This window comes from Rana temporaria, chromosome 1 (assembly GCF_905171775.1).
Source record: "Rana temporaria chromosome 1, aRanTem1.1, whole genome shotgun sequence".
NCBI lineage: Eukaryota > Metazoa > Chordata > Amphibia > Anura > Ranidae > Rana > Rana temporaria.
In genome coordinates, this window is record NC_053489.1 from 292,507,415 (window position 1) to 292,532,760 (window position 25,346).

The window sequence follows — 25,346 nt, forward strand, 5'->3', positions numbered from 1 at the left end:
TCAAGTCGACTCGGAAGCATTGAACTTCATTTTTCTCGGCTTGTCGTAGTGTTTTAGGTCACCGCGTTTCGGATGATCAGAATTTAGTCTGACAGTGTGTATGCAAGACAGCTTGAATGAAATTCCGATGAAAAAATCCATCTGATTTTAGACCATCGGAGAATCCGATCGTGTGTACGCAGCATTAGTCATTCTAAAATACTGAATATCTACTATTAACATACATTTACAGTACTCCTATGTGTGTGATATCACTAGTCTGTTGCTTGACCCAAACTTTTTTTTAAACTGCAGAAGTAAAGCTTAACCTTTTATTGTACAATTTTCTGATACAATTCTGAATTTCCAGGTATATCAAGAATCAAGGTTTGAAAGCTGCCCAGGCCCTGAGACAGCAAAGCGGCCTCAAACCATTATGATCCCTCAATCATACTTAAGAACTAGAATGAGGTCTTGATGTCACTTTGAAGTGTTTTTGAAGTGCTTGCATTGCTGTATTTATCAAAAAGTTTACCTTTACCAGAGTGCCGTTCTAGTATTGCTGTAGAACCTCTAGGCAGTTTTTAGAAAAATGAAAATAGACAGTATTTTTTTCCCGACATATTAAAGTAATAGATGCTCAGATTATCTTTCTCCTATTTGAGGACTGTATGCTTGTACTATTTAGTTTTATAAATTCACAACACTACTGTATGAAGACATGGCAATTTAAAATTGTGTATGTGTTGTTTATTAAATAAGATTTAAAAAAAGAATGGAGCTTCATTGGACTCAATATCTTCTTAATTTTGGTCATGGATTTGACTGTGCTTTTTATAACAGTGATGTTTGAAGCCATCTTGATGATTTTTCAGTAAAGTCCAATGACTTCCTGTTCCTCATTATCCGATTAATTTCTAAAAGGAAGAATTGTTGTTAAAATACCTCCTATTAATACCACTCATAATGAATGATGCAGAATAGCGGCCTTAGTTCCAGGGTCCATCCATTAATATTTCACTGCAATAATTTCTATTACTTCTTGGTCTGAGTCTAGAGAGAGCAAGAAATGGTACTACATTTTGCTTGCTTATAAAAGAAAACACACCAGTTGCTGTAAATTAAGCTAGTAAGTGTTCCAAAGAACCCCTCTACTAGTATATATATATATATATATATATATATATATATATATATATATATATATATATATATATATATATATATATATATATATATATTATCAATATATCAAATGAGTAAATATAACATTCAACATACTTTTAAAAGGGGTGATTTGTTAACTGATAATGCTGATTGTTGGCATTTACCCATTTCTAAAGCATGCTACAATCTACTCTCTTTATCACAGATCATGTATGTTTTTTTGAAGCAAGTTAAGTACCTAACTGAAAGTCTCTGTGGTTTAGACCAGAGGTCTGCAAACTTTCTAAACAAATGGCCAGTTTACTGGCCTTCAGACTTTAGGAGGGCCAGACTGTGGCAAATGGGAGTAGAAAAGGTCCCGACATCAGTGAGAAAAAAATAATTCCCCATTGTTGGTTTCAGTGAGAGTAATTGTGCCTAATTTATTATTTAAAGGATTTGCTTGGATTTATCTGGCCCATAGGCAACTATTTCATCCTCTGATACCAACAATGGCACATAATTCCCCCCCACTGACACTAATGATGGGGACAAATCCCCCACACTGACACCAATGTGGCAATGGAGACCACTGGTTTAGAAGAGCAAAGCATCAGACAAAAACACAGACACACAATGGGGAAACATACAGTCTCTATCTTTGGGAACTCCCAGTGTAGAAAGACCTAATAGCAGGAGTATAGCGAGAACCCAGGGCACAGCAAGAACAGAACTCTGAACATATTATAGACACATAGGGGAGCAGGTTCAGAATCAGGGCAAAAAGGAGTTGATGCCTTTGACAGGTGAACGAAAGTGGTTCTCATCAGGGCGAATGGACTGGGGATTTCAGGTTTTTGCCAGAACCACTTAAGGGACAACAGATTTGTTATGGAATAGAGTACAAGTATACAACAAATATACAAGTACAATCAGGGTATAACCAAGAGCAACAGGCTAATGTCAATGTAGAAAGAAAAACAGAATCAGAAGACAAAATCAGTATGAACAGACAGGCTACTACAGATCAGATTAGGATATACAAGCAGAAGATCCTAGCCTAAACACACAGAGGATGAACTTTGAGAGTCAGTACTGATAAACCCATACAGCCTTACCAGAACTCGCTAGTGACAGCAGAGAACCTTAACAACCACAATTGCAGGACAGATAAGACACAGGTATAAAACCGCAGAAATGCATACAGACAGAACAGCCTCGACACATCAGATGTTTATTAAATGGAAAAACACACCAGACTCAGGACAGATCCAATGCAATGCAAGTTATCATTAAAAGTCACACCGAGGACCCTAATTCTGCAACCCTTTCCCCCCTGCTTGTGGGAGAATCCATTATAAATGAGCGTCGATTAGTTTCTAATGGACATTAAGAGTCAAAAAACATTTCATCCAGGAATCTGAGAAAAATATCTACTAATGGGTATTATATTAACAATTGTACATTTGAGGTAGGACTAAATATGTACCAAGTGCTTCACAAAACACTACTAACAAACAAGGGCATAACAATAAACAACATATACATACTAACTTCCAGTACACAGTATACTGTATGACATTATATAAAATACAGTAAAGAGTTCCTGCTACAAAACTAGCTTACAGTCTAAAATTGCTAATTAAATTTGAAATAAAAGAGCAGTTGATGGTAGGAAAACCACTTGGCATACTAAATGGAACATAGCACGCACAACAAAACATTGAAATGCATCAGTACTATGAAACATACAGTCACATTAGAATTACAGTGAATTTTTATTACAACACAAGCCAGTATTGCACCCCATATAAGGCTCTTTGTGTGTTTATGGGAATGCCCTGCTAGTTGCTGTTTGTGGTTTTTATTTTGTAGGCCGCTGTTTCAGATTCAGTTGGACAGCACAATGTATTAAACAAAAACAGAAGGCAGCTGGCAAGCCTATCTCTAAAGTGCAAGGCAAGCCAAGTGGAACACTTCACGGGGGTTAAATCAGTACTTCTTCAACAGCTTTCATTAAGCTGAATGTTAGGTGATATGAATAAATCCTTATGAATGATGAATTATGACAATCCAGCAGTGCCACTGAGCAGCAAAGTGTACACAGTTCTGAATATTACACTGTTTTACACCCAGGTTAAGTCATTTACACGCAGTGACCATGAGCTGATTACAGAGTGTCAGACTGCTTGTGTACACAGTACATTTTACAGGCAAGTAAGTAAAGCAACACATTTTCAAATATGAGATATTTTCTTGCCTTGATTACATTTCCATGTCTTAAAAGCAATTTTTTGGGGGGGGGGATCATGCATTCCATTCCCATTTCACAGAGTTCCTCTTAATTTCATGTTCTTATGCTCCCTCAAGAAGCTTATGAGTAAGCCTACATTCAAGTAAGATGATAAGACAGGGTGTTCTGCTGCCAGACAAGCCTCTCTTACTAGAATTTTGTAGACTTTACAATGATTTATGAATCACGTCTTTGCATTCTGTGCTTACTCACATATGTGACTACAATTGTGCTATAAAGAAACTTGCATCTAGATTTGTCCCTGGATGAATCAGAGCGTATTTACTCAGAAGACTGCAGATTTATTTAGTTTAGTGTCTGAGAAGGGAGAAAAAAAATGAACTGTAGATTAACATTCTTTTGTGAAAAGCAAAGAAAATCTAGAATGGAGGCTAAAAAACTGAATGAAATGTAAGTGAAGTTTACAAAACTTGCCACGCTAAATATGTATATAGAGTGTGCATATACAATATATATATATATATTTTTTATATATATATATATATATATATATATATATATATATATGTATATATATAGGCCCAGATTCACAAAGCACTTACGCCAAAGTATAACAAGTTACGCCGACGTAAGTGCAAATGTGCGCCGTCGTATCTGTGCGCAAGATCCACAAACCTAAAACCAGGCTACACTCCGCCGACGTAGCTTGCTTACGCCGGCGTAGGGTGGGCGCACATTTAGGCTGGGTGCATGGTGCCGCTCCCATTGATTAGCCATTCAAACATGCAAATGATGGAAATACGGCGATTCACGAACCTGCGTGCGCCCGACGCAGGCTACGAGAGGTGCGCGTAAGTTGTACATCCGGCATAAAGTTATGCCCCATAAAGGAGGTGCAACCCAGCAGCAGACATGCAAAGGTCTGCACCAGGGAACACAAGCCAGCGTAGTTTACGTTGGACGTGTGTCTGGCTGGGCGTAGGTTAAGTTCACGCCATACACAGTGATCCGGCGTAGTTTAGGCAGTTGTTCCGACGTGGATGTGAGCAGGTGCAGGGGGATTCGTCCATGTCACGGCGCTTGTGCAGTTCGTGATACGTATCTGTCTGGCGCTCGGCCCATCGTTTGCATGATATCACGCCTCATTTGCATGGGTCACGCCCACTTCCACCTACGCCGGCGTACGCTTTCGAATCCCACGCCACGCTGGTGCAGCGTTGGGAGCTCTGGCTTGCTGAATTCAATGCTTGCCTCTCTGCGCTACACCAGCGTGGCATACGGCGTTTGCGGTACGGCGGCGTAATGTGCGCCCACACTCTGTGAATCTGGGCCATAGTATCTCACAAAAGTGAGTACACCCCTCACATTTTTGTAAATTTTTTATTATATCTTTTCGTGTGACAACACTGAAGAAATGACACTTTGCTACAATGTAAAGTAGTGAGTGTACAGCTTATATAGCAGTGTACATTTGTTGTCCCCTCAAAATATCTCAACACACAGCCATTAATGTCTAAACCATTGGCAACAAAAGTGAGTACACCCCTAAATGTGAAAATGTCCAAATTAGGCCTAAAGTGTCAATATTTTGTGTGGCCACAATTATTTTCCAGCACTGCCTTAACCCTCTAGGGCTTCACCAGAGCTTCACAGGTTGCCACTGGAGTCCTCTTCCACTCCTCCATGATGACATCACGGATTTGGTGGATGTTAGAGATCTTGCGCTCCTCCACCTTCCATTTGAGGATGCCCCACAGATGCTCAATAGGGTTTAGGTCTGGAGACATGCTTGGCCAGTCCATCACCTTTACAATAGGAGAGGTAACTGTCAGCGCAGATACAACTTGCATGTATAAGTAGGGGTATGGCGATTAGTCCATTAGAAATAATAGTAACAGGCAGTTCAATGGTTAAAAATACAGGTGATGTGGCTGTTCAATGGCGGCTGCTGTCCTCAATGAGCTGACTCTGTGGTAAACAAAAGAGGGGTAGAGAAAGGAAGCGCCAACTAAGTGCAGTATTAAAGAGGTTCTTTTAATGACACATTAAACAAAACACACTTACAAGAAGGTAAGGAAAGAATGCCCATCTGTAACATCCTGTAGTCCTTGTCCCGGATCCATGGGCTGCTTAGAAGTGAAGGCCAATAGAAGGAGCAGTGGCTCAGAGTGTGTAGCCCAATCAGCATTTGTTCTCCCTGTCTGACCCTCCTCCCGGAAGTGTTCCCCGGAAGTAATCACGTGACCCGTCACGTGACTCGTGAGGCTGGAACAGGCCTCATCCTGATGGCCACAGGACAAGCCTGAAGACTCCACACATTCTGCTATCTTCACTTCTAAGCAGCCCATGGATCCGGGACGAGGACTACAAGATGTTACAGATGAGCCTTCTTTCCTTACCTTCTTGTAAGTGTGTTTTGTATGTGTCATTAGAACCTCTTTAATACTGCACTTAGGTGGCACTTCCTTTCTCTACCCCTCCTTAGTCCATCACCTTTACCCTCAGCTTCTTTAGCAAGGCAGTGGTCGTCTTGGAGGAGTGTTTGAGGATGCCCCACAGATGCTCAAAAGAGTTTAGGTCTGGAGACATGCTTGACCAGTCCATCACCTTTACCCTCAGCTTCTTTAGCAAGGCAGTGGTCGTCTTGGAGGTGTGTTTGGGGTCGTTATCATGTTGGAATACTACCCTGCGGCCCAGTCTCCGAAGGGAAGGGATCATGCTCTGCTTCAGTATGTCACAGTACATGTTGCCATTCATGGCTCACTCAATGAACTGTAGCTCCCCAGTGCCGGCAGCACTCATGCAGCCCCAGACAATGACACTCCCACCCCCATGCTTGGCTGTAGGCAAGACACACTTGTCTTTGTACTCCTCACCTGGTTGCCGCCACACGCTTGACACCATCTGAACCAAATAAGTTTATCCTGGTCTCATCAGACCACAGGACATGGTTCCAGTAATCCATGTCCTTAGTCTGCTTGTGTTCAGCAAACTGTTTGCAGACTTTCTTATGCATCGACTTTAGAACAGGCTTCCTTCTGGAATGACAGCCATGCAGGCCAATTTGATGCAGTGTGTGGCATATGGTCTGAGCACTGAGAGGCTGACCCCCCCCCACCCCTTCAAACTTTGCAGCAATGCTGGCAGCACGTCTGACAGCAAGTCTATTTCCTAAAGACAACCTCTGGATATGACGCTGAGCACGTGCACTCATCTCCTTTGGTCGACCATAATGAGGCCTGTTCTGAGTGGAACCTGTCCTGTAAAAAAGTTGTATGGTCTTGGCCATCGTGCTGCAGCTCAGTTTCAGGGTCTTGGCAATCTTCTTATAGCCTAGGCCATCTTTATGTTGAGCTACAATTCTTTTTTAGATCCTCAGAGAGTTCTTAGCCATGAGGTGCCATGTTGAACTTCCAGTGACCAGTATGAGAGAGTGAGATCGATAACACCAAGTTTAACACACCTGCTCCCCATTCACACCTGAGACCTTGTAACACTAACAAGTCACATGACACAGGGGAGTGAAAATTACTAATTGGGCCCAATTTTGAAATTTTTACTAAGGGGTGTACTCACTTTTGTTGTCAGCGGTTTAGACATTAATGGCTGTGTATTGAGTTATTTTGAGGGGACAGCAAATGTACACTGTTATACAAGCTGTGCACTCACTACTTTACATTGTAGCAAAGTGTAATTTCTTCAGTGTTCACATAAAAAGATATGATAAAATATTTACAAACATATGATGGGTGTACTCACTTTTGTGAGATACTGTACATACAGTGCTGTGAAAAAGTATTTGCCCCTTCCTGATTTTAGATTTTTTGCATATTTCTCACACTTAAATAATTCAGATCGTCAATATATTACACAAAGATAACCCGAGTAAATCCAAGATACAATTTTTTTTTATTATTATTTCATTTATTAAGGGAAAAAAGCTGTTTAAACCTGCCTGGCCCAATGTGAAAAAGCAATTGCCCCCTCCCATGCTGAATCATGAATGAACTGTGATTAAGCACCCTTTTTTTGAAAGCTGAGTTACATTTCACTTGCCACACCCAGGCCTGATTACTGCCAGACCTGTTGAATCAAGAAATCGCATTGAATAGAAGCTGTCTGACAAAGTGAAGCCAGTTAACAGATCAAAAAAAGCCACACATCATGCCACAATCTAAAAAAAACAGATTAGAAACAAACATTTATCGGTCTAGGAAAGGTTTCAAAGCCATTTCTAAGGCTTTGGAACTCCATTGAACCACGGGGAGAGCCATTATCCACAAATGGAGATAACTTAGAACAGTACAGAACCTTCTCAGGAGTGGCCGGCCTCAAAAATTACTCCAAGAGCATGACGATGACTCATCCAGGAGGTCATAAAAGAACTCAGAACAACATCTAAAGAATTGCAGGCCTCACTTGCCTCAGGTAAGATCAGTGTTCATGATTCAACAATAGAAAGAGACTGGGCAAAAATGGCATCCATGGGAGACTTCCAAGCCCAAAGCTACTGATGACCAAAAAGAAAACAAAGGCTCATCTCACATTTGCCAAAAAACATCTTGATTATCCCCAAGACTTTTAGGCAAATATTCTGTGGACTGATGGGACAAAAAAACCTTTTGAAAGGTGTGTATCCCATTACATCTGGCATAAAACTAATACAGCATTTCATAACAAGAACATCATACCGACAGTCAGACATGGTGGTGGTAGCGTGATGGTCTGGGGCTGCTTTGCAGCTTTAGGACCTGGACGACTTACCATAATTGATGGAACCATGAATTATGAGCTCTACTAGAAAATCCTAAAGGAGAATGTCCGGCCATCAGTTCCTGACCTCAATCAAGCTCAAGTGCAGCAGAACAATGATCGGAAACACAACAGTGTCAAATCCAATGGAGATGCTATATCATGACCTTACACAGGCCGTTCATGCTGGAAAAACCTCCAATGTGGCTGAATTAAAACAATTCTGCAAAGAAGACTGGGCCAAAATTGCTCCACAGCAATGTGAAAGACTCATTACCAATTATCGTAAATGAGTGCAGTTGTTGCCGCCAAGGGTGGCACAACAAGTTATTAGGTTTAGGGGGCAATTTATTTTTCACATAAAGCCAGGCAGGTTTGGGCAGCTCTTTTGCCTTAAAAAATTGAACCATCATTTAAAAACTACAATTTATATTTACTCGGATAATCTCTATGTAATAATAAAATTTGTTTAATGATCTGTCATTAAGTGTGACAAATATGCAAAAAAATAAAAAAACTCAGAAAGGGGGCAAATACTTTTTCACAGTACTGTATATATTTATAATTATATATATATATATATATATATATATATATATATATATATATATATATATATATATATATATTCTAAATACCTTGGTTTTCACCTCTATATTTCGGCATTGGAACATATTGTATGGATTAGTGGTACAGAGGCATTGTTCTTGCCATCTTGAATAGTATTCCATGCTGATTCATAATGTGATGATAGATAATGTAAGCCTCCTGTCCTCTTATCTCTGTTTGATGCTTTCGTAGAATTTCTTTACTAGCCAAGCATCTGTTTTAAACACAAAAACTCACCAACTATTCACATTTTACATATGTATTTGTGACAACATTTATGCCCCAGTTCGTGACATTGAAGCAATGGAAAGTTTGAATCTAGAACAGCAACGTGTTAGGGTTTATTCGTAGCTTCCCTCTTACGATAGAAGCCTTTTATCTCTATACAATTATTTTAGCATAACTGCAAAAAAATAACTGTAAATACAAATAAACCCGATAATTAGGTCCCATGCACACTGGTTTTTGTAAATGCTATTCATCCTGGAAGGAGAAAATCTGCGTTATAAAGCTGCATTTTTTCAAAACTGTTTAGATGGGTTTAACAGAGTTTGGGAGTTTATTTATTTCATTGGCCAATATTTTAATTTATTATGGCCATTGAAATAAATAACCACTGAAGTGCTAAATGTGTCTAGAGTTTATGCGCGTTTCTGAGCGTTTTTCAGGTTTTCAGCATTTTTTTGGTGGTCAGAAGAACTGCTCTTGAATGTTCAGACAACAGCCCATTAACTACTCTGCTGATAAACTGCTAAAAACATCCATGTGTGCATGGACACAAGATAACATAGAGGGGAGTTTAAGGGCAGTTAAAAAATAAAACGCTCAAACTCACAAAAATGTGAGTTTAACAGCAGCTGTGTGCATGAGGCCTTAAGAGAATTTTAACCATAACCAAATGTACATGATGTGTATCAAAAACAACTGCAATTTAAAAATAAAATAAAAATAATAATAATTTCTTTTGGCCCTTTATTGCACCTTAGTGTTGCTGATCTACTGCAGCCACCCCTACATGCAGGCACTTTAGCAATTACTGACTTGCATTTTTCAGGGTAGGTTTTTCTGATAGTCACAACTGTGGACCATGCCTGCATTACATGCATTGAAACAGCCTACAACCAAAACCTGTGGGACAAAGTGACAATGCAGGAGCACAACTTTGAAGACAGGGAGAGAGTGTTGTCAGCCTATAACAGGGATAAATGGAAAAAACCTTGGGAAAAACCCTAGGAAAACACTGCGCTATCTAGTGAAGAGCATATATTGAAATATGATGAGGTGACAAAGCAGCTAGTACCTATTGCTCAAAATACCTAAAGCAAAAAAAATATACATACAAAAAGAAGGTACAGCGCTAATTAATATGTGAAATTTCAAAAATGTGTGAACAAAATGAAAAGATGAATACCAAAAAAAATGAATATTCAATATAATGAAGTGATAAAAATGAAAGTGATAATAAAAATATATAAATAACAGTCCATAAAGTGTCCAATAGTGAAAAAACGAAGTTGATAATCTTCCACCAAAAGAAAACACCAGTGTGGTAAAAATCCAATCTGCTTACCAGATCCACTGACCGTTTGTTACAGCGGTCAGTTGAGCCCAGAGAAATTTATAGTCCTCTCAAGCAGACTAATATCCAGCAGGTGAAAAGGAGGGGAGAATCAAATCGGCAGCTTCAAACTCCAATGAATGAGAAATGAACGCTCATATGATTAGGGAAAAAGAAGGGAAGAACAAAGATGCTCCATGGTGAAGTACTGCGAGTAAAAGGTCTTTAATGTAAAGTATTGCACTTACAATTCAGTAGAATAAACACAGCGTGTGCGGTCAATCGAATCCTAACAGCTGTTCGCCGTGTGTGTGGCTCTCTTCCGTACAGGCGATGACGAGCTGCGCATTGGTCACTCCTACGTCCGTTTCGTCGTAAGACGTCGTCGGGGATGGACCAGAGGATATGCAATTAGCGGACCTCCAGCTGTTGCCAAACTACAAGTCCCATCATGCCACTGCCTCTGGGTGTCATGCTTGATGCTGTCAGAGTCTTGCTATGCCTCATGGGACTTGTAGTTTGGCAACAGCTGGAGGTCCGCTAATTGCATATCCCTGGCCTATAACATGAAGTGCCCGAGCAATGACCTTCATGCCACTAGTTTTAAAATTGCATTAAAGTGGAACTAAACTAGAAACAAAAAACATCTAGGAGGTACACCTTTATGGAATGCCTGTGTGTGTCATTTCTTTTTCTTTTTTTTCTTGTGCATACTGCTTGTGGTGCATGCACAGTGCAGTGTACACTCCCAGACCATTCCCAGCTTATGCAAGATGGTCAGACTAGAGCTGGGTGACAGGCTGATAAAAGTTTAGCTAACATCTGCAAAATTTACATCATCAGTGACTGCCCAGTAGCCAGATGTCAGACCCCAAAAAAACGGAGGAGAAATTGGCAGCAAAAAAGGGGTGAAGTAGTGACAGGGAAAAAGGAGCTGTGTGAGTGCTGGAGTAGGGCAAATCCATAGGTAAGTCTGTCATAATGTAGAAGTATGCTGTGTGATATTGCACATTATGGCAAGAACTGCCTACCCTACATTTGAATGATTGGTACTAAGTTGGTATACTATATTTACAAAATAACCATTGCTAATTTATGTAATCCCCAAATCTGCAAAATGTTTTCAGGGTTTGAAAATTGCTGCTGTCAATACAGAAAACAATTTCAAGGCATATGTTTCATATTATATCATACTGTATTGCATCATAAAACACTGTTGTAAAAAACTCTAGGTTCTTGAATGCAGTATAACACACAGTCTTATTCTCTATGTTCAGATGACAATATACAGTTTATTGAGAATTTATATTATGCAGATTATCCAAAACCCATCAGTGCACTCACGTAACATCAAACTGAGTCATATGCTCCCTGCAAAGGTGAGGGCTTTCAAAACCATTGCAGATGTATACTAAGCAGAATAGCACAAGATCATGCCATGCATTATATAATGTCACTGCTATGGGACTATAGTATAGAAAATTCAGGCACTAATCAAGTCCTACTTCCAGGAAATTCATTGAATTAATGTCAAGCATTACATGAGAATACACACGAGTACTGCAGATGCTTAATGTTAGCAACTACTGCACATCCATATGTTTGTAATGACCTAACTTTGTTCGTAACTTAACTGTAACATACTAAGATTACATTAAACATAGCATCAGTAAACATATGGAAACAAATGAATATTAGCTTTTTCGTATAGATCTTATAAAAGCTTTTTCGTATAGATCTTATAAAACAGGAAATGCTTTTAATTCAAGGACCCTCTTACAATTAACAATTATAAGGGGGAATTTAGTAGGGCCCATTCATACTTTGCCGTTCTGAGGCATTGGGTTAACAAGTGCACATTAACATGCATTTTGTCACACATTAACATGCATTGTCAACTGAGTTAGTGCACTGGAGTGGCATTAAAAATGAATTGCACCACAATACACACACCTTAATAGAAAAGTGTAAGGGCCCTTACATTCTCCAGGCTAAAATTCATGCAATGTTTGCTATGTTTTAGCAAAGTGCCGATTTCCCCTTTTTTTAACCACTTGCTTACTGGGCACTTAAACCCCCCTCCTGCCCAGACCGATTTTCAGCTTTCAGTGCTGATGCACTTTGAATGACAATTGCGCGGTCATACAACACTGTACCCAAATAAAAAATATTCCCCACAAATAGAGCTTTCTTTTTGTGGTATTTGATCACCTCTGCGGTCTTAATTTTTTGTTAAAAATGTTTTTAAATACTGTATTTAAAAAAAAAAAAAATACATTTTTATATTTTGTTATAAAATTTTGCAAACAGGTAATTTTTCTCCTTCATTGATGTACGCTGATGAGGCAGCACTGATGGGCTGCACTGATGGGCACAGATGGGCTGCATTGATGGGCACCAATAAGGTGGCACTGGTGGGCACTGATAGGCGGCACTGGTGGGCACTGATGGGTGGCACTGAAGGGCATTGATAGGTGACACTGGTGGGCACTGAGATGTGACACTGATATATGGAATTAATAGCTGGCAGTGATGGGCATTGATAGGTGGCAGTGATGGGCACTGATGGGTGGCAGTGATGGGCACTGATGGGTGGCAACAATGGGCACACTGATCGGCACTGGTAAGTTGCACTGCTAGGTGGCACTGATGAGGCACTGATTGGCACCACTGGTGGGCATTGATATGTGGCAATTGTGGGCACTGATAGGTGGCACTTGTGGGCATTGATAGGTGGCACTGGTGGGCACTGGCAGGTGGCACTGGTAGGGGGTTCTGTTTGGACAGATGAGGCAGAATTGCCTCTTCCTCTTCGGGACCGATGTCCCTTACACATAAACCGGTGATCTGCTTTTTTTCCCCTTATGCTGTCACCGTAAGGAGAAAAAAAAATGATTACCGAGCTTTTGTTTACATCACGTGATCAGCTGTCATTGGCTGACAGCTGATCACGTGGTAAGGGGCCGGCCCCTTACTCGGATCTATGATCACCCGAGTCTCAGTGACTCGGGTGATCACAGCGGGCGCACCCTGCAGGGGCGCGTGTCGAGCACGCGAAGGGAAGGACGTCTATTGACGCCCTCCCGGCAATTGGGGTCCGCATTGTGGCCGTCATTCGGCTATAGCACGGACCCCTAGTGGTTAAGTATCACTTTTGACACATAATTGTTTTTTTACTATTAGCTTGAAAGGTATATAATTATCAAAAATGCATACTGTCAGCACATAGTTTAGGCTGCATGCATTTTATCTATTGTTCCTGTTGTAAATCACTGGGGCCTCAGATTTTGGGTACATTTTTCTGTACTGTTCCTGTTCCACTGGTCTTTGTTATCACAAAGAAGTAAATATATATCAATAAAAATTATTAGTCAGGCTCCATTCACACTAGGGCAATTTCAGATCTGACTTGAGTCACACAGAATCATTGTTTGCATTAGTGCCCATTCACATCAATGAAACTCAGCACAGTGTGATTTTGGAAAAGGTTCATGTACTACTTTGGTGTGATTCCAGCACAATTTTGGCCCCAAAGAATATGTAAGCCTCTTCAAAGTTGCAAACAAGTTGCTCCGTGTTGCACTACATAATTGCACTGAAATTCTGATCAAAATTGCAGCAGTGAGAACCTAGCCTCAAGGTTAATGTGTTGCCTTTAGTTAGCTATGTTACTCAAGACAAGGCTTACAATGCCCTCATACTATTCTAGGCCTGATCCAGGTATACAGGGCTTTTTTTCAGGGGGAACTTGGGGGCACTCAGTTCCACCTCCTCTGGCTCAGACCCTTTGGTGCCTGCTCACCACAATCACTTGTAAACACAGAAGTCTGGTTTCTGTGTTTACATGTGACAGCTTTGTAACCCCCTGAACTCTGCACTCTGTATGTAATGCAATTCTGGTATTTAATGCCCCTTTAAGACCCTTCTACTGTTTGTGAAATCTGAACGAGTCGTGGTTGAGTTTCTGCACCTATTTTCTGAGAAAAAAAGCTCTGCAGGTATATATATATATATATATATATATATATATATATATATATATATATATACACACAGTATCTCACAAGTACACCCCTCACATTTTTATGAATATGTTATTATATCTTTTCATGTGACAACACTGAATCAACCTCATAGCCTATGCACAGTAGTATCTTGCCCTATTAGAACAGGAAACAAGGACATTGAAGAACTACTGAAAGTACATTTTCCTAAACCGTCCAATATTGCAGGCGTTATACTTTTAAAGTCTGCAAAATTTGGGGCACAGGAAAGTAGACTATATTCCCCATGACTAAGCTCTGGGGGTGGAGCGAAATGTGCTGGGGGCGTGACCTCTTGAATCCCAGGCTGAGGTTGCCACCCTGACACACTGATACTACCACAAGAAATGACGGATGTGCGGCTTTAAGAAATACCTCCTCCCTTGCCCTTTGAGCTACAGCAGGAGCTAGGATGAACTTCATCCCTTGCCGGCATTCCCAGCAGCGGCTGCAAAATTATCACATACACCGCACACAGAGCCTAAGCAGCACACCAAGTTATCATATGTCACATAAACTATATTAAAGTTGGGAAATTCTTTCGACATGAGGCTTAAAGTATTAATAAACAGTAATTTACATGGTCCCTTCTACCTATTTCTGTATGTGGATGATGGCATTGTAATTATTTTAATTAAAAAAAAAAAACATCTAAGTACCCTTTTCCTGTGTGATATACAGCTGTAACATGACCCACATCTTTCCCAGCCTGTCTGCAGGGAAACATAAGCAGGAGGAGCTTCTAGTCCTCAGCTGCTGGTCACATTCAAAATAAAAATAAAAACAGCCTTTGGATAACAGAGTAACAATAAATAATTAATAACAATAAACTGTTTTAAATTGTCATACAAATATGTATGTGAAATTAAATCTATTATTTTTTGGCAATAACAAAGCTTCTATAAATCTACATGTAATATCCCATCCCAGTTGTGTTTAGCTGTTTAGGGGTATGGAGGAGGAGGGAGAGAGTGGTCTGTCATTTTCCACTGTGTATACACCCACATGTGTGACTCTTTAGTTGCATTGGCTGCTCAGATGTGATATGGAAGACATGCACAGCAGAAACTCACCAAAAACTGAGCATGTGCAAAGTTGCCACCAAGGCTGCAAAATCCCTAGCTGAATTGGGGACATGAACAGAAGGTGGAGATAGAGAGCAGCAAGATCAACCAGGTTTTTTTTACAAAATACAGAAAACGAATCTCATAGTGACTGAGTGAGTATGAACAGCATATAATACATCATTTATTGATATTTTTTTTATGATGTTAAGCTACATGGGGAATTTTAATTTCCTGTTATTGAGCAAAATAACTCCTTGTTTCCTACCAATACGCTGTGGAAGTGGTAATTGATAACAAAATATAAGATTATTCAATAGCAAGTGTTTAAATCAACAGTAAATTTTAGCTCTTAACCCTCCTAGCGGTATTCCCGAGTCTGACTCGGGGTGAGATTTTCATACCAAAAGCGGTAACCCCGAGTCAGACTCGGGCTTGCCTCGCTGCAGCAGCAGACAAAGTTACTTACCTTGTCCCTGGATCCAGCGATGCCACCGCGCTGTGTGAGCGAGCGGGACCTCGCTCGATTCACACAGTGTCCTCCTGTGCCGCCGATCTCCGTTCCCTGCGACGTTACGACGCCAAATTAAAAAACGTAAACAAACACATTACATACAGTATACTGTAATCTTATAGATTACAGTACTGTATGTAAAAAATACACCCCCCCCCCTTGTCCCTAGTGGTCTGCCCAGTGCCCTACATGTTCTTTTATATATTAAAAACTGTTCTTTCTGCCTGCAAACTGTAGATTGTCCATAGCAACCAAAAGTGTCCCTTTATGTCAAAAATGGTTTTAGAGCAGCTAGAAAACAGCGATAATAAATTATAATCACTTGCAGAATTGTGCGATAGCGATTTGTGGGGAAATTCGTCATAAAAAAATAAAAGTAATGACAGCGACAATTTTGCAACTGAGCAAATTTCAGTGATTTTGAGTTGATTACATTATTGAATAATTTTTATTATAATGATATTATTACTTGTTATTTATTTATAATTATTTATTATATTCTAATTTATAATTTTGTTTTTAAAAAAAATGTCATACCCGGGATGCCTACTAGACTCTTGTTTGGTCAGATTTAAGTGAGTTATTCCTAAAAATTACAGGCCTACAGTATAAAACGCCAAATTTCCTTGCAAATAATGGTACTGCTTTCAGCACCTTTTTTCTGAAATAATCATACCGCCAGGGAGGTTAAACAGTAATTCAAAACTATAAAGCAAACAGCTCTCTTTGGCCAGATGCTGAACCTCTGTGATTTTCATGAATGTCATGGCTTATGCTTCAATATCTTTATAGAATCAATGATAAGATATGTCTTACTTACTAGTTATAATTTAAATACTGATTGAGCCTTACATGCAGAGTCAGTCAGCTACTAGAATCTAATATGGCTCAGGTATTCCAACAGTGAGATCTCCCTGCCATAATTCCCAGCTCTCTTTTTGTCCACCATGGAGCTTTGGGTGTTGATGCACACCATTGCAATGTTCTAGCCTTTTATTTTGTGTCCCCATAATATATATAAAAGGCATACAGCAAGGAGAGTGTGGCCACCTCATAATGTCTGCAGCAGGTATGGAGACTCAATACCTCAAGGTCAGTTATCTCACCAACAGAGTCCCACTAAGATATATGAAACTGGCAGGTTGTTGATCAAGTGGCATATCCACCATGCAGTGCACTGAATCACCAAGGGGATGTGGCCCACTGTGATCTCCCCTCATTCACAGCACAACATGAAGATCACTTGAAATCAATTTCAGCCATCACCAGTCCACTAGCAATGCACTGTGTATGCTGTCATTGCACATGATCATGCATGAGAGAGCAGAACACATCTAGTCAATCTGCGATGCAGCCTGAGCGCTTGGGCTGCCCTGCATAGGCTGCACACTGTGCATCTTTCTAGCTCTTTGCATTTAACTGTTGTCCCCTAGGCATCCGCTTCTACTGATGGGGTTAGAGTGATATGCGTGTAGGCCTATGGAAAGGGTGAAGTAGGGCATGCTGTAAACTCAAGATGCAAGAAGGTACTTTTATAAGGTATAGGGTGATGGGTAATATGTTATCTGTATCATGTGTCAATATACAGCAAAATATTAAAACTGCGTCTATTTTATTGCTTTAATGGCAGTGCTGCTATTATTCAATGTTTTGAAAAACAAAACGTTCTGCTTTCTTGTAAATTCAACACCTTACTGAGTATAAGATTTTTGTTTTTACCATTAGGTAAACTGCACATATAAATCTCCTTTATTCAGTACTTCAACACCTAACGCTGGCTGAAACTACAGCCTTATGCCCCGTACATACGGTTGGAATTTCAGACAACAATTGTTTGATGTGAGATTTTGGTTGGATATTCCGACCGTGTGTAGGCTCCATTGGACATTTGTTGTCGGAATTTCCGACAACAAATGTTTGAAAGCTAGCTCTCAGAATTTACGACAACATTTGTGTGACCGTGTGTATGCAAGACAAGTTTGAACCAACATTCCGTCGGAAAAAAAAATCACGGTTTTGTTGTCGGAATGTCCGATAGTGTGTACGCGGCATAAAACACTAAAAAAGCATATGCGTGATTCAGTGGACATAGCTAAGCTTTTAGCTATATGATCTAGCAGCCAGCTCTCTTTGTGCCGTTTCAGCCCATAAAGGAAATGGGTATTTGCATGCACAATCTCACATCTTTTTTACAAGATTCATCAACTTAGCTTTTTATATCCTAATGATATATTTCACTTTGACATATTGTTTTTTTTCTTTTATAGCCAAGCATTAATGTTAAGAAATACTATTGTTGAAACATGATTTGTTGCTCTAAATGACATTTATTATTTTATATTTCAATAAAACTGCTATTTTAAATGTATTACCATGCAGAAATGACTTAAGAAAAATGTATTAATGCCTCAAGGTTTACAACTATAATAGTTCATGGGAAGTCTGATCATGCTTCCCAAGTACATTTGGCAGTAAAATCTTAGAAGAGACAAAAGAGTGGCTTTAATAGACAGATTAGGCTTACTTCAAATCTAAATAAAGTAAATGTAAATGCCTGTGCTGAATGTAAAATCAACCATCAGCATGAATACGATTGATATAAAGTCTGTGTATGCAATTTATTTGTGATAATGCAGCACTTCAGCGGAGGGGAAATTTTATACATTTCTAGGAAGATTAAATAGCAGAAAAATGTGACCTACACCAAAAAGTATAGATGGGTGACTCAACGGATGATTGGACCACATGAGAGAAGAGGTCAAAAAATGCTTGATAACATGATAACACATCAGGTTTGATATGCCAAAGCCTTTCACTGGAATCCTACTGTACCAGTATGAAGAACTACAGGACAACAAAAACTGAGGTTTAGCTGCATTTAGAGTATAAACGTGCCTAAATGAATGTAAATGTGTATAAATTTGCCAAAACGTTGTCTAAACCTGCTTTAAAGCAAGAACACCTAACTTACAGTCCTATTGGGAGTACTGAGGTTCGCTTACTCGTCATTCCCACCATTCACAAAACATTCTTTACAATGAATGCAGAGCAATATGTGATTGCAGGAGAGGAGATCATAACACTGATCCGCACCTCCTTCAATCACAGAACCTTGCATTTATTTTAAATGTAGCGTGACTGCATTCAGTCTTCTGTTTTGTTGATTCCTGAGACCACAGTAGAAAGTCCATCCTTTTTAATTAAGTTGCTACTATTGTGAGTCTATGTCCTCTTTATGTCTTTTTGGAGAATTCATTGGAGAACAAATAATTAACTATGTCTGCATTCTGTGTCACCAAGTCAAATTTACAATTTGTCATATGAGGATATAACTACATAGTCAGGTCTGTAGTCTTTACTGAGCCACGTAGTGGGGACAATAACAGAAAATAGTTGGATTGAACCCAGTTCTGTTCCATCCAGAATAAGGAAATCCAAGCTGATACCCTCCACCACTACCAGAGAAAAATATTCTGGGTAGAGTTATTTTTATATATAACAAATAGGTGTAGCACTAAAATAAATATAATCAAGCCTACATGATCATCATGAAAAATCAATAATGTCTCTCATATATAAATAAATAATAAATAAATAAATAATAACGGTGCTCCTTTATTACACAATACAATTCTCTAGCCCTTTGCTACTTCTGAGCGTTGTGATGTCATTTAGCAAGTTCAACCTGTATGTGTTTCGTCACCTGGCTCACGTGACTTCATCAGGGTAATCTGATTGGATAACACCTCACTATCTCCTATATAGGTACCTATCTGTGTCATTTTATTGTGGATCCACGCTTGGAAGTACAGAAGGACTGGTAAAATACATTGTAGATTTAGATTGTGTAATAAAAGATCACATTAATTATACTGTATATTCTGAATATTTGAGGCATGTCTTACTGGTTTTTAATGTGAGTGTTATTATGGAGGATGAAGGGAATGAAAACATGGTTTTAAAGATAAAGCACTATGTAGAGTTGGTTTCCTTGTATGTTTGCTGAGCGGAGGAGAAAGCTGCAGAGTGCTTTAAAGAGGGAAATTACCTGAATAATCCAAAGAAGGAAGAGGTTGTTTGGGAAAAGGGTCTACCATCCTATAACACCATCAAAGGGACAGGAAGGATGTGTTATGTAAATTGAAGGGGACAAAAGCCTTTTATGACCATGCATAAAATGTATTGTCATTGGGGTCCAGGTGAGGGCACAGTGTGTAGAACACTTTTAAGCACAAGAAAAAATAACCTTAGCACAAGCTTTTTTTTTTTTTTTTGGAGAAACTTATTTATGTTTGATATATGAGATACATTATTGATTTTTCATGATGATCATGCAGGTTTGATTATAATTATTTAAGTGCTAGACCAATTTGTTATATCTAATATTGTGACACATTTCAATGAGAGTATGTCACGGTGAAAGCAGCTCATTGCACATTTAAAATAAACTTAGCGTTCATGTGTTACATAGCAGCTCACAAGGTATATGTTTATTAGAGTTCTTTTAAACAGTCAACATTCTGAATATACATGAAGTTATGATTCAAGCACCCATACCTGTCAGAGCCTGTTTCCATAGGTGTGAGAGGAGGTAGCTGGGATGAGGGGTTATGAGGACTGGACTGCAAGTTACTCCCTGGAGAAGGATGGCTGGAACCAAGAGGCTGAGACTGAGGAACATTCCCACCAGCAGTTCCACTTCTACTTGAATGAGAACTGGAGAACAGGGTAGCTACAAAAGAGAAAATAAATTACATACAAAATAGCTTATGGTTTTGCTTGGTATTAGAAAGGTAAACAACATTTAAGCAGTCAGAATGAGGGAAAATAATACTGAAAGGAAAAGCGTTCTTACAGCAAATCTGAAGAAGTAGTCTATGATCCAGCTTATTTACTTTATGTGATATCTGCCACAGAAGGAAAAAAGGCTCACTGACTACTTACAATCTGTAGCTGATCTTTTGGTGACACTACAGTATTATATATTTCTATATCTACCATCTGTGTTTTGACTAACACTGCATTTGCTTAAATGTATAGACACGTTTCATAAGGGACATTTGAATGTGAAAAGTGCAGTCATTCACAGTAATCAATCAGCAATCAACTTTTACTACGTAGAAAGCTCCAAATAGCTAGCAGTAAAAAATAGCAAAAAAGTGATTTTAACACTCTTGCTTGAGTCAATAAATACAGAGTAATAGAAGGACCAAAATATTTACCTTTCTTGAAAAAAAAAATTTTTCACTGAACTTGAGCATCACAGCTCAGTCTTTTAAGCAGGACTATTTAACATAAATGAATACTGTATACTATGTTTACATATTACATATGTGTGTTTGTATACTTATAGTAATTGCTAATTATTGCTACTGCATGTTTTTTTAGCTACTTATTTAATGATGTCAGAAAATAATATTTTATTATCAGACTGTGGATTTACCAAAGGCAAATAGGCTCTTCAGTTCACAAGGGAATTGTTCCTTAGCTTACTAAATGAGGTGCAATTATTAACAAGCAACATTTTTTTTTTCCCTGCACATGATTGAGTATTTTTTTGCAAAGTGAATTTTCCCCACACTTACTAAGCTAAGAAAAAATATCCGATGGAAAATAAACAGCCTACAGTATTTTCCTTTAGTAAATAAGCCCATATGGGTCCAAACTAGTAGCATGGTTTGCTTTAGTATATGATCCTACCTTGTGCTAGGCCTGATGTATAACTATGTTTGTACTAAAATGGGGGTACTTCTCCCCATCAACCAACAGTTTTCAGTAACCTCTGCTCTGCCTAAAAGCTGGGCTGGTTTGATCTGTAAACCTTTGACGCTTCATGTTACTTTTGCAGCTTGCTGTTAAGCCCTGCCAATTGAGATTGCTACTGTCCCATCACTATAAGGCCTCTTCCACACAAGGCGGATCCACTCATTGGAGTCGGCCAGCTCAGCAGGAGATTGCTTCGTTAATCTCCGCTGAGCCGGCAGGTGACAGGTCTGTCTCTGCTCACTGAGCAGGGAGTGGCCTGTCAGAGGGCTGCTAAATCCTATGAAGATATTGGATGAAAACAGACAGCATGTCCGTTTTCATCAGATCACATCCGATCTGATCCGCCACGTTTCGCCATAAATCTGATTTTAGCGGATCGGATGATAGACGGGTGTTAGCGGACACATTTCCGCTGACATCCGTCTCCCCATAGGAGTCAATGGATGGTCTGCTCGGAACCACCTGAAAAACGGCAGATCCGAGTGGACTTGCCCTGTGAAAGGGGTCTAATAGTGAAGTTTAACCCAATTACGGAACCCAAGCAAATTAGAATATACGGAAATATGCTGTAGGTATGTGCACGTGCCTTTGGGTGCATTTATTTTATACCAGTTAGTAGCTTTCAGTTAACCACTTTAGCTCTCATATCTGTATGCCCTTTATGGACCAGAGCAATTGTTACATTTCCACTATGAGCAGGTTTATTTATCATTATGAATGATTATAATGTAAAACATAAATCGTTTTTTTTATTTAAAATTCCACTTAAATCATGTTTCTAATACAAAGCATGGCAGTTATTTAAAAGTAAAAAAAAATAAAAAATAGTATTATTTAAGTGGATTCAGACATGCTTGGGATAGGCCTATACTCAAGCAAAAGACTTATGTATATATATATATATATATATATATATATATATATATATATATATATATATATATATAAAAATGGGGCAGACTCGATAGACCACTTGGTGTTTTTCTGCCATCACTTTTCTATGTTTCCATGTCGCAAAAGAGAAAAAATAAAAACTGTCAGGGGTTATAATTACAGTATTCCTTACTCTATCCAAAATGAAATGTTTTGCTTTTAGTTCTAATTTAAGGGATTTCCATGTTATTTAAAGGAAGTGTGTATTTGAAATGCTTAAAAGCCTCCTTAAATGGTTCTTCACTGAGAATTTTTTTTTTTTTATTGCACTGGTACATGTCTCCTATGGCAGTGGCCAACTGCTCATGCATGTTTGAGGTTTGGGTGCTATGTTAAGCATTTAAGGACTTCCCATGGGCTTTGGTGAACATCAAGCTAACCATTTGTTCATCCCTATTCCTGATAAGAAGATAGGCTTCATTGTTTACAGTGTCTTACAAATTAATGTAAAAAAAAATTATAAAAAATATAACAAGTGGTGCAATGGGCTTTATTTATCAAAACACCTTTTTCAAGAATTTAAATATTGCTGCAGTGGGGTTGATTTACTAAAACTCAAAAATCAACTTCCATGTTTTTTTGGCAAAGCTTAATTGAACAACTATGGAAGCTGATTACCATGTAGAGCTGCACCAGATTTTGTACTCTCCAGTTTTAGTAAATCACATTGAGTGTTTCCATAGTGTTTGCTGTAAAAGTAGAATTTGGTACAAATGGAATGTGTGCTTGATGTCTCAATTTACATTTTAGTAGAAGTCCTAGGAGTGTTAATCATCTAGACATCTAAGTATATTAACAGCAACTTATTTTTCCATGGAGTAATAGAAATTGCAGTTTAAAGAACTGAGACTGGTTTTCTTTATTTTTTTTCTCTAGGGAAGTATGCTTTAACATCTGGCTTTCCAGCTTACTCATCCTTATAGATGTGGCTCAAATGTAATTTTTTGGCAATGAAGTGATGAGGCTCCAATGGAATTAAGACAGTAATTTTGAAAATAACACTTGAAATTCCCCAGTTTATTTGTGTGTAATAGGTAGTAGTACATCCTTAAATAACAAATTGTTCTGTTTCCAGGAATTCCCAGCCAAACATTTATATTTATAGATTTCACTGATATTCATGTACGCCAGTATGTTATTTTATACATGTAACATCAAATAATCAATTTTCACAATGTGTACTAATCTGGTGTCTGCTGAATGAACTTCGGAGAGGTAAGGGAAGGTATACTGTAAGAGGGGGATTTGTACTGGGGGGGATATATGGGGGGGCTCTTTACTGGAGGTAATTTGGGCTGGTGATGAGGGGGATTTTTAGTTGTACACTGTCCTGTGCTTTACCTACTCCTGACCTCTGCACTCCTAAACTATTCACTTTATGTATTATGTAATCCAGAGCCCTGCACTCTGTGCAATATGCACTCCTGAGCACTGTACTCTGTGTGTTGGTCACTCCTGAGCCCTGCGCTCTTTGTGTTTATGCATGATATGAATATCATATAAAACCAGAAGAAAATAGACAACCCTGTGTAAGACAGGAACATCTCAGTAACAAAAATAAGCCAACATTATACCCTAACTATTCCAAACTAGAAAAAGGGTTTCATACATGGGAATTGTTTAATAAAATTAGTGTACAAAGAGGTTAGCTGCTAGTATATTCTGAAAAGATATACAGGGTTTTGTTTCAAATTCACAATAATGTAATAAATTAATGTAATTTCTACCCTAGCTTTCAGCCTATACAAGTATAATAGCCACTCAATGACAACATGGATTTAACAAATTAAAAGCATTGCTGAATTAAGATTTTTTAAATCTCAAGATATTTCTATAGTATGTAGGTCTGTCTGATTTGATGAATAGCGAAACGTTTAGGAACCTAGGCAATTATGATTAATGAATTGTATGAATCTCCTTAAATTAGAAAAAAATCTACAAAGATATATTCAGAAAAACGAATAAAAAAAATCACGATATACCTAGTTTTCAAACCAAAGCACGCATCACTAGTCTTTTCTGTATTAGTTATGGGCATAACGAGTCATTGCACATCTCGCCCACATGTTGCCTGAAGAGTCAGCAGAACCGATTGGTAACCTTCCATATAAGTGTTTCAGGAGTAATTCAGTAAACGTTAAGTGTCTATTTTTTAGAATGCAGAAAGAACATAACCTAATAATATGTAAAATTATGCTGGGGAATTTCAGTTGTGACTTCTTTCCACCTTTTGTTTTATGATCTCAGCTGAATAACATGCTAAATGTTGAGAAGATGCTTCTCTCTTAAAATTTGGAGAATAATGGAGTTGTAAGGTAAGAAAGATAGTCTCCATACACAAGCTACACAATGCAAAAGGGCAATAAAACATAAATTGAAATCTGCAAAAAATACAATAGCTTCAGAAAAATGAGTAACGATTATTACAGCTAAATAAATGAGAGATATAGATGTAAAAGAGAAAAGTGTTAGAAAAAACACAGTAGATTTCCTCTTAGCTTTCCTCTTAGCTATGCCAATTACAAGTTGTCTTTTGTAAATCTGCAAAAAATCATGAAAAACATGCTAAACAACACATTGAAAAAAAAAATTTGATCGGTCTACTAACGAATATGCACTCATGCATGTGATTGTGAATTGATGTCATATGCTAGCAAAACCTTTCCTCTAATGTCGCGTACACACGATCGGACATTCCGACATCAAAACCGTGGATTTTTTTCTGACG

The 25,346-nt window shown here is 38.6% G+C and overlaps 1 protein-coding gene across 1 annotated transcript in view; it reads right to left on the minus strand.

Moving 5' to 3' along the window:
* The window catches only part of LOC120943817 (zinc finger protein GLIS3-like), a 158,202-nt gene that overhangs the window by 43,025 nt on the left and 89,831 nt on the right, over positions 1–25,346 (minus strand). The window contains exon 4 of the mRNA XM_040357368.1: positions 20,477–20,651. Coding sequence (XP_040213302.1) covers positions 20,477–20,651 — 175 coding nt within the window. The remainder of the gene's footprint in view (positions 1–20,476; positions 20,652–25,346) is intronic.